The 21,963-nt window shown below is 33.5% G+C and overlaps 1 protein-coding gene across 2 annotated transcripts; it reads left to right on the top strand.

Annotated features, from left to right (window-relative positions):
- The first annotated feature begins 1,862 nt into the window (after window positions 1-1,862).
- On the top strand, window positions 1,863-16,153 carry Axs (Abnormal X segregation). 2 transcript variants are annotated; one of them, XM_066292664.1, is made up of 12 exons: window positions 1,863-2,146; window positions 4,917-5,159; window positions 5,211-5,448; window positions 5,503-5,658; window positions 6,369-6,541; window positions 8,661-8,819; window positions 8,877-9,084; window positions 9,512-9,732; window positions 9,830-9,958; window positions 14,206-14,430; window positions 14,491-14,739; window positions 15,085-16,153. In XM_066292664.1, exons 2-12 carry the CDS (start codon window positions 4,944-4,946, stop codon window positions 15,133-15,135), a joined length of 2,025 nt encoding a protein of 674 aa, XP_066148761.1. In that variant the 5' UTR covers window positions 1,863-2,146; window positions 4,917-4,943; the 3' UTR covers window positions 15,136-16,153. The 2 variants fall into 2 exon arrangements, with proteins under 2 accessions (XP_066148761.1, XP_066148771.1); XM_066292674.1 differs by having other exon boundaries at window positions 1,863-2,202.
- Window positions 16,154-21,963: the final 5,810 nt, after the last annotated feature.

The raw sequence follows: 21,963 nt of genomic DNA, 5'->3' as shown, positions 1-21,963 counted from the left end.
TCAGGAGTGAAATCCAGTTCCTGCAAGTCAGGACTTCGTCAATCACCGTGTCCATCATGCTTGTTTAATGAACAATATATTTAACGAGAATGACACGTACGAATTTCAGTTAAAAAGAGCCTATCTGGATGGGATTGTTTCCGAACCGATTTCTTGCGGCTTAAAGAGCATTTTCCCTATCGATTTGATGTCCTTTTGGACATGTGAAGCTCGTGACCAACCCCCGACAAAAAATTATCTATTAGTCCAGATTTTGCGAGATAAAAGTAGTCGGAGAAACCCAATATTATTTGTCAAATGTTGGCACAAGCAGGTTAATTGAGTCTTTCATGGGACCTCCTTAAAGGGACATGACTTTCGAAATGCGTTCTTCTTATCGGTTCTCGGTTCGGATACCGTACGACTAAATTACGTCTCGGGCTAATTTCGGAACTCTGTTGTTTTCCCATTACAGTTGACTGCTTTTTTGATTGAATATAAAAGTCTCGCTAAAGGGCTTTTTATTCCAACAAGTTTAATGGCAAGATAAAACGGAAACAAACGATGGCTTGACATTAAAATCCAAGACTAATGACTTTAAACAGCCTTTTGCGTCTTTCAAGTTCGGGTAAAAAATATACTCATTAACCTAGTTAAATGTATCCCGGGAAATCCAATATTATTTTGTTAAACCCTTAGGCTAGACAGATTAACTGACCCTTACTTTCGAGGACCCGGGGCATCTTATCCGATCCAAAGCAAAGATGTTCAACAAGAAGAAGATTTAAGACCCGAAAGTTTTGAAAGCCATTAGGAATTTCTCTCCTTTTTAATTCGATTTCAATAACAAAAAAAAGAGATTTTAATCGCGTTTCACTAGGGAATTTTCAAAATTCAGCAAACATTTTATTCATTCGAGGATGATAATTGAAGAAAAACTAAATATGTTGTAGCTGAAACAATAAGCCCCTGCAGTTGCAGAATTTTTAATTCAAAAGTGGAAAGGCAAACAAGCGCGAAAATGGTGTATAGGGTGTCTTATCCCGCATGCCACCCTCGTCCGAAATCAGTTTAACTACAGAGCTAGAGCGGTGGAAAAGGGGATGTAAACACGATAGCTAATGAACAAAAATGTAGGGTAACAGAAGACAAAAATATTTCAGAGAAAAGAGTTTAAAATGATATAGGGGAGGATTGTGATTCAGAGGCATTGAAAGTACTTTAAGCTTTCAATTTAACATTACAACATACCATCGATACAATGAACATAAGACTTCATTCAAGTTTCAAATTTAAAAACCATTAAAATCAATCTATAGAATTACGTGCACCATCTCTCCTTCAGTACTCTTACTGAACCTCGACCCATGGACTCATGTTACAGGTTTCCATAAATTTGTGATATTCTATTTCCTTTACTCGTAAACTGTCATTAAAAACAAAGATGATTTCCACGTGTAAAGTAACCCATATAACTATCGATTGATTCCAATTACATATTTGATTTTATTTGATGAACTACATATTGATTTACGCCCAACAGAAAACTGTGGATGCCGCAATGTTAAGTCTATCTCTAAGAGATGGCATCGTCTTTCCTAATAATTTGCATTTAAATATATAGCTGGCATACGATGAGTGATATCGGCCAGAAACTGAAATATCTATCAAGGTTTGTACTACTTCGCATGGCAATTTCCCAACCTATTAAATTATGACACTGATATAAAATTGATGCAATTATTGTGTTATAAATATTTTTTTTCAAAATAGACTTAAACTGATTTTCATGTAATATTCATGTGGACCATATTTTTATATTATCATAGGCCAATAAGACATTTCCTTGAGAATTGCAGGGAACTGCCTTGAAATTAATACAGTAAACCTTCGTTAAATCGTACCGTTGTACTATTTTTAACATGTAGCAAATATTTGAAACAAAAATGAAATCATTTTTCGATTTTACATGCTGTTCTAACCCCAAACTTTTCGGTAGTTTTTGATTCGAAATTACCTAGTGTATCTGCAATGATTTTGAACACATAATAACCGATTAATACTGTATTGCTGAATAATCAAACTGTATTTACGTGACTTAAAACGTTATACATATAAAGTTTAAATATAGGTTATTATTAATTTATTAGTAGTTTTAAAAGTGTAGGTGAGTAGCCAATTGAACTGCAACGATATTGTTTTCATTAGTATAATAATCTCGGGGTAAGACTTTAGAAAGTTTAAAATTCTTCATAATCATTATTTTCGATACGTTTTGTATCTAAACAGCAGCGTAAGATAATATTCATACCTTAAATTTGTTCTAAATTTATTTATGGAGCTGACAGCATTTACTTAAGCGTGCATTCACCTTAAAGTCAAGAATCTTACAAACATTTTATTTAACATCAAATTCACAGTAGTAAAAAAGCTGTATTCACCATAAAGTTAAGAATTCTTCAGTCCTAATCCTATAATATTACGCTTATACATAATTAAGTTAATTATGCGACTAAGGACCATATAATTAGCGCGTCTCTAACTTTAACTAGAACAATAAAAACTAAATTTAACATTGGTCAAATTCTTAGTTTCTATAATAACTATATCGATATTAAATCAACAGCACATTAATAATTAAGCCCTTAAAGCGTTATATAATTCTAAAATCGATTATTATTCATTTATTATTGAATTTAAAAAAATGTATTTGGTTAAAAATTAATTGGAACTACGATAGTACTACACTCTACTCAAATTTTCCGTGCGATAATAATTCTAAAATAAGACATTAGAGGGTCTTTAATAATTTCAAGTCCATCACCATCGTTATTATCAATACATTTTGTATTTAAATAGAAATAATAATAACCATGTATTCAATTTTTCTCAAATTTATTGGTGGCTTTTACCATAGACAGAATCTCTCTAAATGACCTGTACAATACTACCACTGACTCCTAAGGTCCAACTTGCCTTAGCCTAAAAGTTGCTGGTTTTCATTAGTTTCTTAAAATTACGAAAATTAAGCAAATTTTTTCAATTGAGAAATTTTTAAAGGCAGCTAATCGGATTCTACATATTGTAACAGGGTATATTTTTATTCTACCATGTAACATTTTTAAAACCATTCACTTTTGAATTAAAACAAGTTCATCTTTTATTAAAGCTTGTACTGTCTTTTTATATCAAAGTATATATCAACTTTTTGGCAATTGTATGTCAAAGACGCATAATTTTTTTCGAGTTATTTCAATAGAGAAAAAAGTTCTTTTTGAGTGAAATTTATTTTTCTGTCTCCTGGGGCTGAGTGAGTAGCTGACGGTTGGGCCTGTTCATTTCGTTTTTAGCTTCTTGAACTGACCGAAGTTGTCGGGGAACTTGGCCAACCCTAAACAAAAAAAAATGGAGAAAAAAAATATTTCAAATAATAATTTATGTTCAATAATATTTGTTTTAATTCATTCATAAAAAAAAAAATTTTAATGTTTTAGTCTTGAGTCAGGAAATTTAAATTAGGCTGTTTACCAGAATGTGAGCTATCCTGAATGCTTTCTAATTGAAGGAACTGGATCAATCTCCATACCGAATCTGTCATCTTATTTTCCGCACTCGTTAAAAATTCACAACAATTTCCCTTGATATTGACATTCGTCTACTCCGCTCTGTGTTTTGCAAAATCGTTTTTTATCATTTAATTTTTCCCCATACAACAAGCCATTTCGATCACCTTGTTGGTTTTCATAAAGCAAGTGAAAAGTGGGATATGCACTAGACCGTCCTATTAATATATGAAAAACATCCTGTGCGTTATACCCTTTCCACAATTGCGCACGCATGAGTTCGCACATATGCACATCGGTATAAATAACACGGAAGATGCAGTTATCGGGTCAGTCAATGTCGACGGGCTCGGGAAATAAGTTTATCTATGGTCTCATCATATTTAATATACCATAGATGTGGACGAACCGTTAGAAATAGAGGAGAGTAACTTTTTGAAAAAGAAAAAAGTCACAAAGAATGAAAGAACGAGGAATATATAAGAAATAACCCAGCTTCGATATTTCTCATGAGATAGATGATTGTACTAACTTTACCTTTTTTTTTAATAAAAATGGTCGTGAATTAAAAATTTACATATCTTTATTCTTGTTATGAGTGACGGCTTGAAAGAATAAGTGAGCGAAAGAGAATTTCTATCTTTGATAAATTTAAGAACATTTATTATTTGTTTATATTCGTTTGCAACTTTCACCACAAAAATGGTGAAAATATATTATTACTTAATTTTATTTTTAATGAAACCCTAATATTAAATTTTGTACGCGATTCCTTAACAATTTGACTAATGCACGAAATTTCATGATTTAATCAATATTTTTTATATTTTCATGGATTCAACGCTGAACTATTGAGCAAGTTATATGTCGTCAAATAATTTCTAGAATAAAATTAATCGCTAGTCCAACGTGAAATCTTTCATCAAAATATCAAGAATTATGAAACAGTCGGGAATTGCAAATTTATATCTCTCTATTCTTGCCTGAAGCTTGTGATATTTTTAGAAACGTTGTAATTTTACTCATTTTCCATCATTTTTCCCAAAGTAAAATGATGGTAATATTCAACTTGTGATATATTTATCCTTGTCGCGAATTTCGAAGCGAATGAGAGGGAAAGTGACAGACTGCATTCCTGATATTTTTTAATAATCACCTGTAACGATACTAATTACTTGAGGTAATTTTTCACAGAACGAGTGTTTATAAAATCAAAATTTACTAATCCATATCTGTGAAGCGCGAAACGTGAATTGACCTTACAACTTCACTCATTTTTTTATCCATTATTCCTTCTTCCATTCACATTATTATACCTTAATAGTGCTGGAACCTACTTTCTAGTATTTTAATTTTACCATTTAAAACATTTAGTGTCCAGTAGCAGGAACCTCCGGAAACATGTTGAAAAGGCAACATGTTAATATTGAATCCAATTCCGGGTTAAAAATAGAAGACAAGGAGGTGCAGTTACCGGCGACGTATGTCGTCATGAAAGTTATACCGGATATTCATGAAAAGGCATTACAATGGCTGGCCACCAAAATCAGGGGCAAAAAGACAGATGGGGGCGGAGAACTTGTTGCCATATTGCAACCCAAGTCTGAAGCCCAAGAGGTAAATAAGAATTTATTCCATCTGGAGGTTTTACGTTTGTTATTTCTTCAGGAGTACACTTTTCACATATCCGCAACAAAAATCAAACTTTTGGAAATTGCTGAAGACATTGAACTCACGAAAGTGGATTCCCAAGGAATTAGGAGGGAATTTACTGTAGCTGAGATAAATGATTGCCTGACTAGTGGAAGAACCATAGACGATCTTTTGACTTTATCAGATCGTCAGTCCATGGTTTTGCACGAATTGGAGAATATCAGAGCTTTAGAGTACGAGAAATTTATACCAGGTTTGTAATATGGATTTCTAGAAATTTTAAGGGTATTTTTTCAACTCTCGACAGGTTATCCATTGAATAAACTATACGAGAATCAAGCCATAGTCCCGTTTGCACAAAACTGCAATTTAATAACCAAAATCTATCCTTTACACGATGATGAGGAATTGAAGAAATTGGCTGGATCATGGTATATGCCGAAATTTATTAAACAACCCATAGGTACAATATGGTAAAACTTGCGTTATGTTTTGGAATTCGATTATTTCGATGTTTTGAGTATAAACGCCACGGATGATGGATTGAAAAAGTTGGAAACAGGGGTATAAATCGTATTAAGGGCCAGTGCCTTTATCAAACTTGCCTGGAAATTTCTACTTCGTTTTTGAGTAATTTCCAATCAAGTTTGCAGCAAAATTCCGAAAACCTCATATATGTGATTGCATTGAATTTCCAAATTAAATTTAAACCGCAGATTTTTTATTACACAGACCGCTCTGCTTTTAATTAACATTTTAATTGAAACGGCTGATTTTCAGCCATGGCGGCAACTACGCGTGAGGACTGTTTATGAGAATTTTGCTGGCAAAATTTAATTATTTCCGAATTTTGAACAGGTTATCGAATTATTTACGCTGTATTTGATGGATTTGAGCTCGAGAGAAGAGTTAATCGATCGATTTTGCATTATAATTGCATATAATTTGGTAAACGAAAAATCGATTTTCAGGTAGATTAGACCAAAGATTTAATGCCCGGCTTCACGCTCTAACAATAAAGGCCTAAATGAGATGGTTTAATACTCTTAAATCTCTCCTGAAATATTAACGGCAACAAGTTTAAACTGCGAAGCTATAGTATTTTATTCCCGAGCAGAATTTCCATATTTTCCCTAAACCGGATGAAACAACTATAGAAATCGTAATTTTCAGGTGATATTATGGATTATTTTGGCGAATCCATTGCCCTTTACTTCGCCTTCTTGGAATTCTATACTTTGGCCCTATCAGTTTCCGCAGTTCTAGGCTTATTGGGGTATATAATCTCGGAAACTGTCCCATTTTTTTGTGTTTTTAACGTCATTTGCGTCACGTTATTTCTTGAGGTAAGCAAAAAAAAAGTAATTTTGGCTAACAATTCTCCCTAAATCTCAGATGAAAATATGACACTTTCTCCGAACTTCTTTTAATATCGCCGGGAAACCGAAATCGTCGGCAATGGCCATAAAGGAAATTGTTTTTCGTTTAGCGAAATGCCGGTTCAACGTAGACGTGCCCTAAAATTAAATTGTTAATGGTGTGTCTGGGAAGCGGAATTGTCGGGAAAAAATTGAAAAGAACTTGAATGTCTTCGTAGGAATTTTTGCAAACAAGAAATTAATTGGATTTTAAACAGTGAACGATTCGTTTCCTTGAAAAGTTTGAAGAAAGTTTTTATTGTTTCTATAGTTAATCCAGCTTACTTTAGATTAATTCAGGCTTAAGACTCTTCAAGAAAGGTTTTAATGCCTTTTTAGTTACATCAGTTTAGATCAGGTTGATTCGTGTTAGTAATCCCGTCTTCTCGATTCAATAACTTCTTTCATTCTCGGCAGATGGCGCGAAATTGAATCAAATTGAGCCACTCTTTGATAATGCGCATTCACCATTGGTGAGAAGAAATCAGCACGTTTTCGAATTTATTTTTTTCGATGCAGTTAGAAAAATGTATATCAAGTTTATCATTATTAGTTTTTTATTAAAACACTACGAAAACCGACATTGTAAATGGTAAAATTATTTCAGTTCGACTTACTTATCGATCGATTTTTAAGTTCACTTTCACTATTTGAATAAATCAAAGTAAGGAAAATTACATGTAAAACGTCAATAGTTACCTTAGATTATATCAATCTATAAAGTTAGACCGATAAAGTCCATTAGATTGCCAAATTTAATAGTTTCTTGTGATAATAACAAATTTTGTTACTTTATACAGGGTATTTTTAATGACCTTTTTTTACACCGGTGAACACTAAAGAAGAGGTAAGAAGTAATACACTTGAAATTTTTCAAAGTCCAACAATCCATAAGAAAAAGGATAGTATCTTGTATTTTGAGACGATTGAGATTCGATTTTTGGGACATTTTCAGCAATTACTTTGTTTATAATCCGAATTAGTAGTTTTCATTTTTACAAAGATTTCTTAAACTATTGTTCCTAATAAAAAAAAAGAGGTAAAAAAAGTTAATAAAAGACATAAGGGATTAAATGAAGTTAATGAATAAAATTAAAAAATGTCATAAAAAAAATTCTGACGTAAAATATTAATAGCGACCACGGAAAAAATAACGCCTTGGAGAATAGTTTAAATAATTGTTATTTCAGTTTGTTTGTAATATTAAAATAATTGTTATTACAAGTTTTGATATAATTACCTTTACAAACAACACACAAATTCATGAAAATCGAAAAAACAATAAAACTTCAACACCTTGTAAATTACAAAGTGTTGGGGAATCTAGGACATACCTTTATATGACATTTTTTTAATAAGCTCATAATTCACTCGTTTCATTTTTTATCATCCATTAAGAAATGCTCTGTATAACAAAAAATATTCTGCTACTTGAGCTAAAATGTTTTCCCTTAAATTTGTATCCTTGTGAATTTAAATATCAAAATTTTTAGATTCAATTCATTAATCTAAAATAATTATTGTAGATTTTGCCTATATTATCAAAACTTTTGTCCATTATCACTCTGTACACTAAAGCTTTTGTTATTCGAATAATTTTTTGAGTTCAAAAACTCCTACCCCTAATCTCTCTATAGAAAAAAGCGTTGTCTCATTCAGATTTTTAGATGGTTTATTTATCAATTTCGGGAAAAATAGCTGTTGAAGTGCATTTTCTGGATCTAAATGTCACGGGAAATGTCCATAGATTCACTTCATTCGTTCGAAATTATGTAGCTGCTAGTATTATTACCATTCTTGCCTTTCAAGTCTCTGTAAAATAAAGCGTTTGCGCCTGTTATTGTTTTAACGAACTGATCAATTCGATTATGTAGCTAAAAAAAATACCGTTTCCATTCCAAGCTTCCAAAAATATCCACAAATCACTTTTATCTCCGGATTTTGAATAATAAATTTCCGTAAGACGTAGATTTTACCAAACATGACTCCTCCTTTGGCTTCATTCCTACAAGCAGTAGCTGCTTTAATACTTTTTTCATGCCTTCAGCTTTGGAAGCGAAAAAGCAACGAGCTGGCTTACAAATGGGGCACCATTGGAATGACCAGTTTAGACGAGCCCAGACCTCAATTTAGAGGTGTAATGGGTGTTGATGCTGTGACTGGAAAAGTATGTCCACAAAGCCCTAGATACATTACTTATGTTAAGGTACACTTTTATCGCCCACGATATGTGAATTATTTGTATGAAACGTTTAAATTCTAGATGTATTTAGTGTCGATTCCTGTGGTAATATTCTGCATGATCCTTGCCTTCTTCTTAATGCTTCTGTCTATTTGGGCCGAAGACTACATCAAGCAAATGGAAGGCCAAAACTACTACCTTATAATGGTGCCTAGCATCGTTTACTCGATACTTGTAATGGTGATCAGTGTATATTTCAAGGATTTTGCCGCCTATTTAACCGAATGGGGTAGGAACAAACACGACCTCACACCCTCATTTAAAATAAACAATATGGTTGAAAAATTATTTTGGGACAATTCGGGTGAATTCCAGCGTTTTCAATGGGACCAATTCAATTGTGTGGAACTATTTGGGGCACGTAAATCGGGGACAAACAAATTAAACCTCGAAATATCGTTAGTTCAATGAAAACATTTGGTTTTTGAATAAACTGCATTTTAGTAGCTAAAAGAGTATATAGCATGAAAGCTGAGTTTTCTGAGACGAAACCTTCCTAATAATTAAATCGGGATTTTAAGGTTTCAATAAATCGGGCAATTTTATTCCCATTACGATCTGGGCAGGAGGAATCGGGAGGGTCGATTAGAGCGATTTACTACACATGCCTCAAGAATTTCGATTATCTAGCACAAAAACGGACTTCTTTGTTTTAGAAAACCACCGAACGCAATCTCAGTTCGAAAGGCATCGAGTAACGAAGTTGGTGCTCTTCGAGTTTGTAAATAACTTCCTCTCATTGTTTTACATCGCTTTTGTTATACGAGACATTGATATGCTCAGGAGTCAGCTGCAGACGATGCTTATTATTTCCCAAGCCATTAACAATTTCCAAGAGGTTTTCATGCCCCTTTGCATGAACTACTATACCAAGAAGGTAATGTTCTCGTAATCAGGGTGTCACTGTGAAAAATCGATCGATAACCTTATCTAATTGCATAATTTTCCAATAAAGACGGAACCATCTTTTCCAGTCTCAAACTTTGAAACAAAAAAGCAACAAAAAGTCGGATCTCAAGGCAGAACAGGAAAAAGCAGTGGAAGGAAGTTTTCCTTTATTAAACATCCCTCAGCTGCAGCCCGACGATCCGAGAATAAAGCAGGTAAAGTTTTTCTCCTATTCAGAACTTTCCATTGGTGAGTGGAAATTCATTATCTAGGCCCCGCACTCCATTAATACGCCGATCTGAGAAATGGGATAATTAGAGTGTTTTGCTTTAATAGACTTCTAATTGATCGACGGTTTAATTTGTCTTATAGATTTTATTGGAAGCTCCGGCTTCTAATGGGATTTCGATTTATGTGATTGACAAATTAATCACGTTGTTTTAACTGGTTTTCCATTCAAATCGCACAATTTCAATAGTTTTTGCTTTAAAGAGTATTGTTATTTTTTTTTATTGTTAACTGATTTTAATCGAAATCTGGATCACTCGTTGATTCCGAAATATCAACACATTTTCGCTTTTTAAGGAACGATGAATGATTTGACTCGAAACGCAATTAAATACCCCAAAAGACATTCAATAAGTTGTAAAACCTTAGTCAGGCATACGTTCCGACTGCGCCAAAACTCCTGGCCCCTTTCAAAAATTCAATTTTTCATTTTCAAATTTTGACTTCATATACAGGGTGGGTTATTTTAAGAATATATATGCTAATATCTTGAAAATTATGCCGACAACGAATAAATACAAAAATACGTCTACTACAATATGATGTGGAAAGATGATTGACGGTATGACGAACTACCCTCTACCATATGCACTTCAATCACCTAAGTCATTTTTTTTTAAACAAAGCGGGAATGGTTGCGACATATCGTCGGGAAACATTTTCAACAAATTTTTCAGTGACACCAAAGTTTTTAGAATTCCGCCCTTAAGTGTATCCAATCGTGCCTAAAATGAAAAATCCATGAATAAGACGCCTAGGCGAAGAATTCAATAGTTTTCAATCAGTAATAAATAATAGAGCTGACAATTGCAAGTCTTATTACAATCCAATCAAAACGTAAGAATCACCGCTCAAAATTAATATTTTTTTATAATAAGTGTTCGTTAATTTCCATGCAAGTGTACAAACAATATTCACATTTTTGACACACATGAATAAAAGTTTCCTAAGGAATTGCACGACACTCAGTAATAATTCGGTGCCTTAACTCATGAATTATTTCTGATTGGGTTTTGAGCACTACAAATTTCAAATGTCTCCATAAAAAAAATCTCAGGAGGTGAGATCAGGTAATCTAGGGGGCCATTTTATTGCTCTTCCCCCTCTGGTCCATCTTGAGGAGTAATTGTTATCCAATCATTGCCTAACAAGAAAACAAAATGTGCAGGGCCTAATCTGGTTGAAATCTAAATAATATGTCGTACAGTTGTAATTCGCTATTTTCACCTTTCTGATTTTCTAACTCATTGATTCTCAATGATTCAATTGCATTTTCTAAATGGTCAAAGTAGATTTTACTATTCAAATTACCGTCAATAGACAAAGGTCCTATGATAGCATCTGCAAGAATCCTGGCCCAAATATTCAGTTTTTGTGAATATTGAGTGTTTCTTTCTCTTATAACATAAGGGTTTTGATCACTCCAAATTCTACAATTGGGCTTATTGAGAGTACCACTCAAATGAAACGTGCACTGAAGCAAACGTTTAACAGTGGTCGGTCTGGATCATATCCATTCAGTTCGTGATGAAGTTGAATTTTGTATGGATGAAATTTATGTCATTTTAAAACTTTTCGGATCGATGGCAGTTGATGGTCTAGTTAAAATGGATATTTGACAGGGAGACAGTGATAGATTTTGGGCAAATTGTCCAAGAATTTAAACTTTTTGTATTCCCCACAGAACCGATTTCTACACATTTCTGGACTAATTTCCTAACGTAGAAAGAATTAGTATTCGTTCCAGGATATCGCTGGCGAAATATTTCTGTGGGTCGTAAGAGACAACATTCCTCGGCATCATAAATAAAAACGATTTGAAGATGTTTCGCAATTGAATAAACCATGTTTCGATTGAAAATTTGCAAGAAAAATCAGGAAGTGAAACTCGGGTAATAAACAGGATTCGACGATTCACTTGGTAGAAAAAGATTCATAAATACCGATAAAATAAAAATACCTAATTTCTTACATTTAATATTATATTAATTTTTTGATAACAATATGCGCCGAGAACGTGCATATAACGAATATCCATTATCAAAAATTATTAATATTGAGCGGCAAATCTTACGTTTTGATTTAGTTACAATTCAACTTTCAATGAAGTAACAGTTTTAGTACTTATTCCTGATTGAAAACCATTTAATTCTATGCCTAAGAATCTTGTTCGTGAATTTTGCTCGAAGTTTAACTTTCTAAAAAGAAGCACTTTGTAGATCTTTACATTCATTTGTTAAATTAAATCATGTAGATTCTAAACATTAATGTATCTGCAAAATTTCATGATGATATCTGAAAAATATACCTGCTGCAAACAATAATTTTTGTTTTCAAAATCTAAAGCTTTAAAATACTTATTTCGTTACCGAAACTTTAAAAAGTGCAAGTTCATATAAACTTTTCTCATCATTTTTCCAAGTTCTATTGTCTATTAAATATTCCCGATTAAAACCTGAAAAACCTTGTACAGGGTGATCCTCCGAAAACTTTCCACTGAAGTTTTCATCTTAAAAGTCTCATAATATAGAAAACACGAAAAAGCTCGGACCCGTTAACTTTAATTTCAAGGGAGCCATATTTCTTTCGTATAATCATTTTCCCAGGTTTAACCTCTAAGTGGGGGTGACTTTCTCTCTAAAAATCTGAAACGGAAAGGAGAATCATGTTGTTGATCATTTTAAAGTGTATTCAATGCCGGCTAATTCTGGAAGATCAGTTCTTCAGAAATTAAGGTTTAAAGGTAATCTTATCGATTTCACTTACCAATTATTTTGAATTTATTAAATGTTGAAAATGAACATCACCGTTCTCCATACAATAACATTAGTAGAGATATTGTTCAAAGTGCTCTCTAACATTATTGAACATCTGGCCCAGTACGTCTCTCCTTTCGTTTTTTTCCTTCATTTCAATTACAGTAGAGACGTCTTAGGTATTGATTTTATGTATTTATCAGTGGCGTAGATTCCCTTTAAATATTTTCACAAATTTTTGAAAATTACGCTACTGGATATCTGTGCAGTTTCATGGTTTCCAAGCCTGGCTCAGGACATCTCTAATTTTCCAGAAATGTATCCCGCAATTTCAAGAACAGAGATCTAATAAACTCTGGATAGATATTAATGCAGTTCCATGATTTCGAAGCTTAGCTCAGATCATTTTTGGTATTTCTAAAATTTTAATCCTTTATTTTATAGACTGAGAAGACACCTGGAATGTTAGTTGCGTGAAAAAAATTTAGTACAGTTGTTCGCCTCAAACGATTATCGCAAATATTTTAAAGGCAGATTGTTGTTTGTGCATTTTCTTAGGTTGGAAATGTAGTTCAGTACACCTCTGATTTTTCCGAATTTGTTTCTTCTGTACTGAAAAAAGTAGAAAAATCTATGAATATTGAAATTCAAACTTTTATAATCTGTGAAGTTTCAAGCTTAATGCTCTATACATCTTAATACATCGCTGTTTTCCATTTCGAAAATTAAATTCTTGAAAAATATAAATATCGAGAACAGTTAAAATGCAGAAAAACTTGTGAAAACATGTAAAATAAGTTCTCCAAGGCAAAGTAAATACAATGCGCGTTTCGGTAGATGGAGGTACAACCGAAGATAACAGGGTATCAACTTTCACAATTACAATCGCCTTCAACACATTCAATGACCATACTGCCGCACCATGTGAGTGTTTCTGGATATCCGAATTCCCTATAAGAAATTTTTGGCTGTTTTTTATTTATTTATTATAGAGTTTTATAGATTCCAATAAGACAAATCTGATCATTAAACTGAGTTTTTACAGCGGTAAACATTTATAATATAATTCTTTTTGATTAAATTCGGAAATCCCAAGTTCCAAAATGGACCACGTTTCATGTAATTATTTTAATTTGAAAAACCGACTTCTCTAATTTCATTTTGCAATTTAGTCTAGGCTAAACTGGAAAGCTCTTTCACCTATAGAAATTTCCATATTCCGGCACAATAACCGTCCTATAAATGACTTTCCATTTTTTACGTTCCATATAAAACCATGATGTTTTACATTAGCATTGCGAGGTGTTCCAGAAAAATGTGGCTCCCATAATACTTTTACGAGAGCGCACTGAAACAGATGTAAATTGTGTTTAGGTTTTTGGGTTTATGACAATGTTGTTTTAGCAAAAAAATTGTAGGTGGAGGAAGAAGGCGCAATGGAAGAGTATCAAGATACTTTCGATGATTATCTGGAGCTATACATTCAATTCGGATACGTTTTTCTTTTCTCCTCAGTCTATCCAGTTGCCGCGCTTTGGGCCCTCATTAACAACTTAGTAGAAATGAGGGCGGATGCCTTTAAGCTTTGCAAGCTCTTCCGACGACCCTTTAAGAGGAAAGTCAAAGATATTGGGGCGTGGCAGGTATCTAATATCATATATATTTTTTTAATTTTAAACGGATCAAATGTGTTTTTGTTAAAGCGTTCCTTCGAAGTCCTAGGTGCGCTATCCATTCTAACGAACTGCGGCGTACTCTATTTGAGTCCAGATATTAGAAAACGTTTTCCCGATTTGTCAGATGTCGAGCTGCTCGTTGGGTTCATGTGTTTGGAGCAAGTTCTATTGGGGGTTCGATATTTGATACATATAGCCATTAATGATAAGCCCGAGTGGGTGAAAGTTGCCTTGGCCAGAAAGAGTTATGAGTCAAAGCAGGCACTAAAGTTTGAAGTAAGTTTCTAAATAGCGCTTCGAAAAATTGATAGGATGACTTCAAATCACGTCGAGTCTCACGTAGCCAGTATCAAGTGGCTACGTATAAATTTCCCTCTTATTTTTCAATTGAACTGAAAGATTCATTAATTCGTTTAGTTCCACACAAATAAGCAATAAACGACAAAATGGCCCCGTACATTTTATCTAAAAACAGCGATATTTGACGAAATTTTACAGCTGTAATTTCCAAAGCAAAAGAACGTTGCAATGTTGCCGTTTCTCAGAGATTAATAAAAAAACAAGATAAATTATTTTTTTATGTATTGTATATAACTTAATGGATTTTTCTTTTTATTTTAGAGAGCTCAGCGCAACAAGAAAATCCTCTACCGCTTTCGAACTGTTAAGTAAGATTTTCTTAATGTACTTCAATTGAACCGAGCCAAATTTGTTAATACTTATAAATTGAATATTATTTCATATTATATCCTATATTGAAACAGTATTGATCATCATAAATCCACTCAAATTTCAATGCAATGTCTAGTCTGCCTGAATTATTGGAGGAAACTCATTCAAAAGTAATCATACTTCGAATATTAATCGAGTCAAAGAATTCATCTCCGAGGTTATATCCCGTAAATCTCCTGTCGATTTCTCATTGGATTGAGGAAATTAATATTGGGACGAACAGATAGTCGTCTTATATATTGGAAACGTGAGACACAAAAGGGGGATTTGTTGAGTTGTTTCTCACCACTGAAGTTTTTTCGCTTTAATCAGGTAAATCACATTATTATAGTTTGTGGGATATCCAATAACAGTTTCCACACTCGTGAATAATGCAATCATGTCATTTCCTCCGACTCGTAGTCAAACTGTCACCACCGGAAATACATTTCCATTCCGTTTGGTATTTTCCATAAATTATTCCGGTCGTAAACTGCGAACACATTATAGAGCAGTTTCGACATTGAGCAGGCTCTATATTCGCCCCCGTGCAGGGCCATATGTTTCGTTTGAGCAATATTTCGCGCAAGTTGATAAGTCGCCGTCAATTCGTTAAATCCGGGGGATCCAACATGAGAGACGGGAGAAAACAAAAAAGTAACTTCCAAAAGACAAAACTTTTCTGCACACATGCACCGAATCCGGGCTTAAACTTTCCGTATTTTCCGCGAAACAAGACGGAAGTTTTTCCATTGCCCGATGCATTAGGCGGAAACTGGGAACAAGTAGATTCGGAAGATTGCCAGTTATATGGAGGGAAATGTGGATATGCGGGTCGTATTGATGCCTATGGAAAAAGAATTCAACTTTGAATAAACGGATTTATTGTGTTCCTAAAATTAATAATAAAAAAAAACCTACATTTTTATCCTTTCTAAGTATTTTAATTGTCAAGTTTCGTAATATATCAATATATTTATTTGGATTTATTTTATTGGAACAATTTTATACATTTTTCAATTACTAGAATTGTGTAGAAAAAGTTTTTAAGAAAAGAAGAAAATTAAAATGTTTAATATAGATAGGTTGTTAAAAACTGGCCTATTAAAGGGCAAGTTACTTTCTCCTAACATCAATGGTTTGCGCTTTACATATCTCTAAAAAGCCAAAGCTTCCATTTTTTGAGGCCATTTTCTAGAAAATGGTTAGTTTTTAACGCAAACTTAAATGACAAAAATTGTTCAAGTCTTCAGGCTGTATCCAAAAATTGTTTTAAATGCAATGGTTAGGCATCCACATTCCTATGATGCCACTAGCTTCGAATAGAGGCGACATTGTTGCAATAAATAAAATATTTTTAAAGTCTTGGTTTTGATAATATTCCTCAACAAACTTTTTGGTTAAACTGCTACCATCTACAACTGTCGAGATAAAGCTTATGACCTTTGTCAACTTCCTGTAGAATGTATATATGTTACAATTTAAAAAAAGAAAAATTGGTATCTTTTACAGTTCTCAAATTAGTCTATAACCTTTTTTTCTACCCTCTGTATATAATTTCAAATTGAAAGAGTCGATTTATGACCTTTGCACCCTATCTTTCAATGGTTGTTTCAATTTCAGTGGAATTTGCATTAAAATCAGTCAAATCCGGCCACGTCAACGTTTTCTGAACAGGGTCTGCTCCCCTAGAATTGAAACATTACTCTTCAAAGACACCCGTGTTGTACATGTGCCTCCATCTAACGCATGTGTATTGTCATTAAAACTAAAAGAACGTAATGTCAAAAAGTCCCACATAATTTTAAAACCGTTTGCTGCTTGTAACTGTTCTTACATTAGACATGTAAAGGAAACGAGATTCTAATATATTGACATGCGCAGTAAAATAAAGCTAAGGGAAGCTGTCAACCAAATAGCGACGAAAAAACTTAAAACTCCATGATTTGCCTGCATGGTCATGTAAGTACATAAATACTAGAAGTATACTTTTTCATGAAACTTATTTAAAAACCACTTAAAATATAAAATGTCGAAGATGTTCTAAAATTATGAATAGGCCTCATGCAGCCGTTACTTTTTAGACATTTATACGGATTTTATCATTTGCATTTCCCACCAAATTGTTTAAAATATACATAATCCTTTTTCAGTCATAAAAATTGTAATAAATTACAATAAAACTGTGCATTCATACGCAGATTCCTACTAGGAAATAGGTAAAAATGGTTATTTTTCCCTTTAGTACCACCTACCGTGTTTCCTTATCAAATCATCTTAGAGTGGCGCACCCACCAGAAGATGCTTTTACTGCAGCAGGCGTAGGTAGAGGAATACCACTGGTAAAGTAGGTATGCAGTTTCTTTGTAATAAGTCAGAAATTTAATTAATTTCTAGGTTATTGTTTTGTTTTCTCATTCATGTAGTACGCAATACCTTATATGATGAGCTTCCATTCCACATAAAAAATTTTGGGTATCATGCTGCAAACCTAAATGTGAAAACTAGACTCTAGCTTAGCATTTTCTGATACAATTATCTTGTTTCATGGACTTGGCTCGCTGATTTAGTGAATAGAGATTGTACTCCTTATAAAGTAAGCAACACTTGGCAACACTGCTTTTAATTAGCAAAATGATGTAAATAATGTAAACAGTGCCTATAGATTAAACAAATTTCTGAATTTTATGTAATTTGTTAACTACAAATTATTGTCAATTTACACGTATTTAATCAAGTAAATTCTATATTATATAAAGCTCTTTTTGAAAGATAAACCGTCCTCCTGTATTCTTGCCTTTGCGAAGGAAATTATTCCCGAAACAGGAGCATTTTATTGACATAGACGTAGAGAAATACATTTCTGGAATGTTCAATTTAATTTTATTGTTTTAGAAAGGAGCCGGATTTGTAGGAGATATTAGGTTGGTATCTTAAAAGAATGGACTTGTGGAATTCCTTTAAATTGTTAATGCTGCAAAGGGATGTTTGGAAATGTTGGTTTCGTCGAGTGGAGAAAGAAATTAAGAGTAAATTATTGAAAAATTGCAACATAGACTTTTGAATGATGTAAAGTTTAAGCAAAGGCATGTTAATAACACAATTTAGAAATTGTGGTAATTTATTTTTCAAAGGAGTTTTAATAACATTTTTCTCATTTCAGCCAGATTTGCGCGGTTTTAATCAAAACTTTGTATCAACATAATTTGAAATCTAAATGCAGATGGAAATTTTCTTTTAAATGCCAGTTTGTATAGTTACAGAAATAATTCGTCAGTTTCGCAATAGCTCAGTCTGTGATTATCTTTTGGAAATTCGTCTGGATTGGAAGAGAGAGAATCAGAGAGAAAGGCACGTCTTTCATTCTCGTGTAATACATTATCAATTTCAGAGATTTTAACACAAGTTTTCTTTTTCCCCAATCGAAGTTATGCCCTTCCTCTCTCAAATTTGGGTTAAATCGCGTTAATGTGGAATTTTCAAAACTGTTTAGCTTTCAAATCCCATTAGGTGAGTTTAATTTATTTCAGGTTAGTTCAGATTCTCACCTGAAGTAATGCTTTACGACAATCCCGAGTGGACAAGTCAGTAAAGAGAGAAAAGAGGATTTTAGTGGGTGTTCAGTAATAGCATATTAGTGAGTCCCACACTATCAGACCGAACAAGATCTTACCACTTACGGTTGACTGTGCGTAAACGAGCATTTCTCCGACTTCTATAAAAAAAAGGGTTAGTTCAGATTATAATATTAATATAGAACTATTAAAACCAACACAGCGCTAGTTTTGGTTGCACTCGACCCTCCAGCCCTCTTAGCGCAAGAACGAAAGAATTTGTACTTGGAAGGAAAGGGTCGCATCACTAAAGAATGGGGAACTTCTAGACACATGACAAATAAGATAGGGTGCATACCAAAGATGGAAAATATCTTGCACATCCTTGGAAGAAAGGATGAGCCAAATATTTTACCCATTCGGCAAACCACGGGTCAAGAGGATATAAAACCATTTGAACTCTCACACGGCCATGGCTATAACCGGAAACATGACTTTTGGCAACTACCTTACAACCCTAGAGAAATAATAAAGTCAATTTTGCTATCTGCTGGTTCTATGAGGAAAACGACAACTCGCAACATACTTTATTCAACCGCAATAAATGGCGCAATCTTTGACGTAAGGTGGAAATTTAATGCGATGTTTTAACAAATCGAAATTGCATTAGAGAGACCTTCTGGCGAATTGAGAGGTAATTTCGAACGCCATGATGGATATGATGAGGAAAATAAGAATAGTCAAAGAAGTAAATAAAAGACTAAGGGGGAGATTTCTGATCGAAGATTAGAAACAAGGCACATAAGAGGCAAAAAAACGAAACACGTAAGAAACTTGATACGGAAGTGTTCAAAGAAATGAGACAAATCACCCCGCACGAGAAGTAATGTCGGAAGACGGTCCCTGATGGGAACAAGGGCGGAAGAGGTAAAAGGTCTCATCTTAGTGGGTCGATTCTCCGATGTCTCACATAACCAATATATTGTTTCATTCAATGTATATTTCAAATAGAGAAGCGTACAGAAAACTAAAGGCGATAATGAAAATAATATCGCGATTGGGTGCACTAAAAAGGATTATTTTGGTCAGCCCAGTTCTTTCAGCTACAGCGCACGCAGCTCCCTAATATAAGATATGTAATATATATGAATACAAAACCCATACAAAAAAAACTCAATTCTATTATAAACACTTGACTATTATAGTGACGACAGCATATAGAATGGTTTTTATAGAACCCGTATTGATAGTAGCTGATGTACCATCCACTGATTTGTTGATGGAAGAATGAGTGGAAGTAATGAGAAGAAGCAGAGATTACACGTAGGGAGCGAAAAAGAAGCTTCTGAAAAATAACAGACAAGATGGCTCAGATACAGAGGTTAATAGGATAAGTATCTTAGTGGCATGGATTGAAATAGAATGGAGGATTAAATTTTCATAATATGCGCAAGAAGAACATGAAGTACGATACAGAAGTATATGGATATTGTGGTAAAAAAGCACTCCCGACAACACATTACTGGAATGCATTCTCATAAACATCAGGAAAAGGACGTCTGTGATGTTAGAATTTACAAAGTGAATATTGATAAATTAATTATTAGTTCGCGAAAGAGAAGAAAAGTACGAAATGAAAGCAGCCGAAAGATCAAATAAAAACCTAGCAAATTCCACAGGGGATATTTTATGTAGATGTTCACAAAACAGCTAATGGCAACAATTATCTTACCATCTCAAAAATGTTTTTGTCAAGAAACATTTCAGAAAATTTCCAAACGGTTATTGTTCCACGTACATACATATGTACATGTATTCCCGATGTTCAAAATTTCAAATTTCCTCAATAAGCAAATAAATTTAATTTTTCAGTAAATACGCAACCATTAACGAGGTAAACATAGCTTTGACGTTATTCTTATTATAACATGAAAGTTCTCCCAGTCCGCACAAACACACATTTGAATCAAAGAATAAATATTTCTTTAGCCCAATCTGGGAGATTTGGCATAAATGGTATACGCGCAGGAAATATAATATAACATTAATATATAGGGTGATCCATTTAAAAGAGTCCATCTGAAATATCTTTAATGGAATTTTTTTCTTCGGAAAATTCCGAGACATATCAATTTAATTTTTAAGGCGGACATTTTTAAATCATAAATTCGTAGGTGTAGAGTCGTCCCCCTAAACGGGATGGCAATCCATTCAAGAATCTTAAATAGCACGAGGGATCAAGTAGCATATCAAATCAAAAATATTTGGATTCTCTTTATAAGTATGCTAAAATTTTTTGTTCCGCCTTTAAATATTGTGAAAACCCCGTTTTAAAATATCGGTGTAGTAAATCGAAAAAAATAACCTAACTTATTAATAATAAACTCACTATAATACTACAAAAAATTATGTTTATCATCGAACTCTTAAATATAAGCCCTTAAAAGTAAAATTAACGTGTCTTGAGGTTTCTGAAGAAAAAAATTCCATTCAAAATATTTCAGGTTAACTGTTTTAAATGGGCTACTGGGTATAATTAATTGTAGGCAACCAACCGTACATGCTAATCTAGAAGAGAGAAATCTAGCGCCATATTGGTTTTTTCTTAGTTTATCTTGTAGTTAGTGCTACCCATATTCTTACAGTTTCTTATAATCTTTCATCAATGTATACACAGTGACTGGAGGTCGTTGTCTAAATTTGTGTTTCTGGCTAAAATTTTAAATTTTTGTAACATTTTGATTTTCTGTATCGAATTTTGAAATTTTTAACTGTTTTAAATATAAATATTTTCTTTCTAATCCTCCCGTGGCTGATAACTTCCCACCTCGTCTCCGATTTCCTCCTGAAACTCTGCCTATGTTTGACTTGTTTTGTTCCATCATTTCACCTTAAAGTGAATTTAACACATTCACTACTGTGGCGGACGCTGGTGTCAGCAATGCATACGCATTGCCACGCTAAAGCTGGTAATTTTGTGAGCGGACACATTAGATCTTGTCTCGACTTCTTTGCGATTTGCTTCCTTTACTTTCAAGGCGCATGGTGCGTCAAGCGCCTCCGCCTCTTTCTGTTGATTGTGCAGATCCAACTCTGCGCAGTTAACACAATATCTTCAACGCACTATGCCCTTTGGAAATCATGCAAGTCACTATAAATTCTAAACAAGATCAAACGTGTTCACTGACAAAATTGTGTTCGCGTAGCATAACTGTTGTGACGTAGAAGGGAATAA

This window comes from Euwallacea fornicatus, chromosome 2, assembly GCF_040115645.1.
Source record: "Euwallacea fornicatus isolate EFF26 chromosome 2, ASM4011564v1, whole genome shotgun sequence".
Classification (NCBI taxonomy): domain Eukaryota; kingdom Metazoa; phylum Arthropoda; class Insecta; order Coleoptera; family Curculionidae; genus Euwallacea; species Euwallacea fornicatus.
This window is presented reverse-complemented; position numbering and strand designations above follow the sequence as displayed.

Coding starts and splice junctions, on each gene's coding strand:
- Axs (XM_066292664.1), top strand. CDS start 4,944: ATGTTGAAAAGGCAACATGTTAATATTGAATCCAATTCCGGGTTAAAA. Junction 5,449..5,502: donor GTACGAGAAATTTATACCAG/GTTTGTAATATG, acceptor AACTCTCGACAG/GTTATCCATTGAATAAACTA. Junction 9,085..9,511: donor CGCCTATTTAACCGAATGGG/GTAGGAACAAAC, acceptor TCTTTGTTTTAG/AAAACCACCGAACGCAATCT.